Raw genomic sequence first — 6,000 nt, forward strand, 5'->3', positions numbered from 1 at the left:
CGTTTGGAGAAGCAAGTCGGTATTCGCGTCATTTTTACTTAAAAGATGTCCAGACTCTTTATGAGGACTGCTACACACTGGGTCCATTCGTTACAGCGAGTGCAGTAGTGGGTAAGGGTTCTACCACTACATTCCCTTAATTCCAATATCCTTTTAATCTTCTCTTGAAATGTTTTTTAATTGGGTTGTACGGAAGGCTAAGAAGCCTTTCGCATCCTTTTTGATTTGGCGGGTGGTCAAATGTCATTTCTTGAGAGCGCCCAGATTAAGGGTTTTGATGAGGTCCTGTTGTATGGGTTGTCGCCCTAGATACTTCAGCTCCTGGGAGTCTTTCAGCATCCTAAGAGGATGGCTGGGCTTCGTGAGGAAAGCGGACTAACAAGGCAGAGTAATCGTTAGAGTCAGCTTCCTTACCAGGTACCTATATTTATTTGGGGTTTGGTTATGGTATAACTGTCAAAAACTCTAAGCATATACGCCGTAAACTGTATTAATTCTGGTCTCTACCCACCACCATGGGTGTGAATCAGCTATTATATATTCACCGGCTAAGTTTAATATTTAAAAATGATATTTTAATTATAAAATAAATTTTTGAATATACTTACCCGGTGAATATATAAATTAAAGGCCCCCCCTTCCTCCCTGATAGAGACACAGCGGGATGAGAAGAACTGGAGCTGTTTACATGTATATGCGGTATCTGGCCGATAGTTGGCGCTGGTGGGCACACCCGCTACCTTCATGGCGATCGCTCGCGAGTTTTTGAATTCTGTCGAGCCGTCGGAGACGTCAGCTATTATATATTCACCGGGTAAGTATATTCAAAAATTTATTTTATAATCAAAATATCATATTACTTAAAATTTTGATTTTTTCATTACTGTAATTCTGATGATGATGAAATTATCAGTTTTAATACAATACTGTACTACTATGCATTTCAGGGCTGTGTCCAATTGATTTTCGTTGATAAAATCCTACCAAAACATATGATATGGGTCACAGTTTGGAAATAGGTATTTGAAGCCACAGCCTAATAGGCAATAATATGCAGTAATGTCTAATGTGAATAATAAAGGCACTTATCGGAGTAAATCTAAGAAATTGAAAGGGTAACTTAGCTAAATTTAGATGCACCCAGAGAGAGGCTAGTTGTGACGTGAACTATGACATCAGACGTAATACCCAGTAAACTTTCCTTTCACAATAGTAAACACGCCGATAACAGGAGGAGGACAGCAGAGCATTCATATGTCAAAGCCAATCTGTTCTACGTGACTGCTGTCTGGTGCTTCACTTATGGCAGGCCTGGCAAATTCTCCTCGTGGCTGCAAGACTGCATTTGCTTATATTAATGTATTTTTAAATTTTCACAATAAGAATAAGAGATGACAGACTTTTTCTTGACTGCAAACTATCTCACTGACTAGCTTCATCAACCATATTTAACAATTTACCTATTCTACTGATCTCCTTATATCGAGAGAGAGCGAGAGAGAGAACTATGTCATACTACAGTAGAGTGTCAATGAGTGGGAGGGCCTTCAGTAATGACATCTACAGTCTCTCTCTGGGTGCGTCAAAATTTAGCTAAGTTACCCTTTCAATTTCTTAGATTTACTCTGGTAAGTGCCTTTATTATTCACATTAGACATTACTGCATATTTTTGCCAATTAGGCTGTGGCTTCAAATACCTATTTCCAACATGTGACCCATATCCGATGTGTTGGTAGGATTTTATCAGTGAAAATCAATTGGACACGGCCAAGAAATGCATAGTAGTGGTCAGATTGACATTAAAAGCAATATATCACTATAGTATTTATTACATCTATCCTTTCTGGATGAGAGATAAAGCCCTAGAAAGTTTTTAATTTATTATTGTACTAATTTTTTTCTTGTCACATTTTCTTAAGTTTTTCTGTACCTTTGTGAATTTAGACCACTTAAGCATATTTAGTTAACAATTGTTGAATAATTTAGTTTTTTGGGAGGGAAAATCAAGTATAAACCTATATTAGATTTTATATCAATAGGACCTTAAACATGCCTAATCATTTGATGGGTAAATGTCATTTTGTAATGTCAGCATTTTTATATTCCATATAATAAAAGATAAAGATGTTTTTAAAATTTGTTTGCACATATAATAGAGCTGCTGTTTGAAGTTGTGTTTTTTTCCTTAAACTTTCAGGAGTGCATTATCACAGCCCTAAGGTCTGGTAATAAAGAATGTCCAACTTGCAGAAAAAAGCTAGTATCCAAAAGATCACTTCGACCTGACCCAAATTTCGACACATTGATATCTAAAATATATCCAAGTCGAGATGAATATGAGCAGCATCAAGAGAGAGTATTTGCAAAGTTGAATAAAAACCACAATCATGCATCTCTCATTAACTCTATTGAGGAGGGAATCAAACTTCAGATTGCAAGTCGGCAAAAGAACCGAAAGAGCATGCTAGACGATGGAACCACACCAACACCCACACCTTCCGCTCCTTCCACACCTACACCAAGTGAGCCCCCAAGTACTCCTACCACCACCAATAGTGGGAACCCACCAGGATCTACAGCCACTACACCCAACCTCAGGTGCTGCTAATTCTACCTCATCGTCTGTAATGGGGCCCAGACTGAAAAGGCAACGCAGAACGTCAGAGAATGAATCTGGTCCTGGATCAAGTAATGATGGTAATCCTGGTGAAGGGCAGAAGGCCAAGTGAATCTGGAGAGATAGAATTGGTATTAGACCCCACCCACTAGAAATGAATGAAGACAATGAACTCATAAGAGAGCTGAAAGATTCGTCAATCAGATATATAAAACTACAGCCAATGCAACAAGTAAGTCAAGAACAGTACACTACTGCGCAGTGTGGATAGTATAAGCATCGATGGTTGTTATAGTTATTTTTTAAGTATATCAAGGCTTGAGTCACTAAACTCATGGTTTCTGATATCCATTGTAAAATAACCTATTTAGCATTACTTAAGTGACCTCTCTTCCTTTCATCATCAAGTCCAATACTTTGCAAACCATGCTCTCTCTCTCTCTCTCTCTCTCTCTCTCTCTCTCTCTCTCTCTCTCTCTCTCTCTCTCTCTCTCTCTCTCTCTCTCCTATTTTATTAAGATATTTGAGAAATTGTGACAAGCAATTGTAAAATATCCAACTTTGGTGATAATCAATTAATCAGAATTAAATAATTTTAATTCTAAAATTACTTAGAATAATTGGCAAGGTTTATTACAACTTAGCCATAGTTTTCAACAAAGGTGATCACTTCATACTATGCAATAACTCAAAGAAAAGCAGATTGGTGGACCTGTAGGAGCCCGGCTATACTATTTCTTCTAAAATCATAACTTTCAATGTCTGCAACCAAAAAATTTTGAAGCCTACACTGGAAGGGCTTAAATTAGATAATCATCCAGAATATGTTTTTTAAATAGAAATCAACATAGAAAGTCAAGGTAATGAATATAAATAGCATAGAGCTGGTATGCAGATGATATATGGGTTTGATACCCAAGAAATATAGGAAAATAATGTTGCTATCTTACACAATTTATCATAAGCAAGATCATTGGTGATGGTTGTTGTCCTTTCATTTAAAAAGAAATAGTTGTAATCATTTGTTATTACTAAGAATGAAATGTGTAATCTCATTCAGTAGTATGTTATAATTAACAAGATTAACCAATGGTAACTTTTTTTATTTAGTTATACTGAATAATAATGATATACCGTACTGACATCTCCAATTAAATTAGTTAGAATTTGAAATGACTATATCAGTGCTGTAGTCAGCTTTAGGTTGAACTAAGTATTCTGTGGTACCTATAGGCCATGAATGATATATTCATCCAGTGTCATTGCATTTTAGTTCTGTTCAGAGTAAGGTCAACTTGAATGTTGTCGTCTATTTTTCTCATGTTTTTTTTTTTTTTTTTTTTTTTTTTTTTTTTTTTTTTTTTTTTTTTTTTTTTTTTTTTTTTGCAATAAATTACTTCATGAGGCCACTTGTTGCACAGTATACTGTAAGTGGTATCAAATGCTCTTTGCAGCCTTCCTTTGGTCTAAGATCTGTTGCTAGCCTTGTCCTTTTTATTAGTTCCCTTTTGTCTTTTCTTACTCGGCAGTCTTTTAAAGTGTTTTGACTTTACCTTGTCCCATTTTTAATCCTCATTTAAAAGTTTCTTTTTACAAACCCATGGAAATTCTAACTGTAATTTTTCCATGTCCTTGAACATCTATATGGTATATTAGTTGTATTTGCTTGGATTAAGCTTTAGTACAACTTTATGTTAAGTTTTGAAATGTTTCAATAGTCATTGTACTCTTTTCATAAAAAAGTATCATCAAAAGTAATCTTAAAACTAACATTAATATTGCCTTCCTTCATTTTTGCAGTTGACCACCTCTCCAAATACCTTGCCATGCGACTTACTCTGGCAAATAGAACGGGGGAACTGGAAACCGAACTACCGTCTTCACTGAATAATTTCTGTATATACATTGCTCCAACACCAGATCAGTACATTGGTGTTGGTGGGTCTCTTACCTTAGAACAAATCAATGAAAAATATTGGAGAGTGAATAAACCTATGGAGATGTTCTACTCCTGGAAAAAAGAATAGATATTAGCAAAGGTGCAAGTGAGATTACATTAGTTCATTAAGGTGTAGCTGTTAGCTGAGGAGACTTACACAAGTGTTTTTAAGTGACATATCTTAATTGCATTGTAATATAGGACCATGATAACTCTTTAACCATATTTTGACACCATATCTTTCTTTTTTTTTTCTTTTGTGACCATGATAGATTTGAAATAATTTTATGTTCTATATCTGCTCAATTGTTACGTTTGAATACAGATTTGTAAATGTTTTAATTTGATTCTGTATGACAACAGATTTTTAACAAGACAAATGTTAATCATTTCAAAACGTAGTGCCACTGATTTATTTGGCAAGTAAGATATCTTTCTGGGAAATGCTGTCTGTCCTCTTTTTGGAATACATTAAGAGCATCCTTAGTGTAAGATGTGATTATATAGTAATAAGTACTAAGCCTAGCACCCTTGTTATGGAGGCAATTAAAGATGCACATTTGATATCTAATTGATTATTTCTTTTTCGCTTGCAAACTTGTTCTTGGTTAAACTTATATCAAAGCAATCTCTGGTTAAATTCCCATGACCAAGGCCATTTTACCCAAATTCCATATATTTCATCCCTGCTAGATTTTATAGTTGCTTTCATTATGAAATTTATTAAGCAAAGGCTTGTTTTTTAGTGGCATGGCTTACTTGACTTTCTAATGATTTTAATATGAATTTGCTAAAGCGAGAGAAATGCTATACAGGCCAGTAGATTCAGGAGATCGTGGATTTTACAACCATTATGGGAATTTTAGTGATTTTGGAAAACATTGCAACAGACACACGCATTCAATTTCCAATAAGAATGTGAAGAATTGCCTTATTAAAAGATACACATAGCTGTTTGAAGTAAAATGTACGGTACAGTTCAAAGTAAGAAATTGAAAGAAAAAAAAAGTAAAATGTACGGTACAGTTCAAAGTAAGAAATTGAAAGAAAAAAAAATATTAAAATCAACTAGTTTCATTATGTGTTACTAGCAAAGTTCAAATCAAAGCAGTGCAACATGAGTATTATAGTTTGCTATGCCCCAACAAATGATTCCCATGAAGAAAGGAAAGATCAGTACTATGAAGAACTGCAGAGTGTAATAGATAAGATCCGGAGAGAGAGATTTATAGAAATTGTGATTGGTGACTTCAATGCTAAAGTTGGAAGGAATAATCAAGGGATAGAGAATATGATGGGTAGCAAGGATCTTGGCAAAGTTGCAAATGAAAAGGGAGCACATTTCATAAGTTTCTGTTCAGCAAACAATCTTGTCATTGGAGGTACTCTTTTTCAACTCGGGAACATCCATAAGTATACATGGACTTCACCGTGTGGCAATTA

The 6,000-nt window shown here is 35.0% G+C and overlaps 1 protein-coding gene across 1 annotated transcript in view; it reads left to right on the forward strand.

The window, feature by feature from the left end:
• The window catches only part of LOC137647102 (E3 ubiquitin-protein ligase RING2-like), a 333,410-nt gene extending 328,282 nt beyond the window's left edge, over nucleotides 1-5,128 (forward strand). The window contains 6 exon segments of the mRNA XM_068380332.1: nucleotides 2,199-2,594; nucleotides 2,596-2,720; nucleotides 2,722-2,750; nucleotides 2,753-2,824; nucleotides 2,827-2,850; nucleotides 4,419-5,128. Coding sequence (XP_068236433.1) covers nucleotides 2,199-2,594; nucleotides 2,596-2,720; nucleotides 2,722-2,750; nucleotides 2,753-2,824; nucleotides 2,827-2,850; nucleotides 4,419-4,645 — 873 coding nt within the window. The 3' untranslated portion in view covers nucleotides 4,646-5,128.
• Nucleotides 5,129-6,000: the final 872 nt, after the last annotated feature.

The sequence above is a fragment of the Palaemon carinicauda genome, chromosome 9 (assembly GCF_036898095.1).
Source record: "Palaemon carinicauda isolate YSFRI2023 chromosome 9, ASM3689809v2, whole genome shotgun sequence".
NCBI lineage: Eukaryota > Metazoa > Arthropoda > Malacostraca > Decapoda > Palaemonidae > Palaemon > Palaemon carinicauda.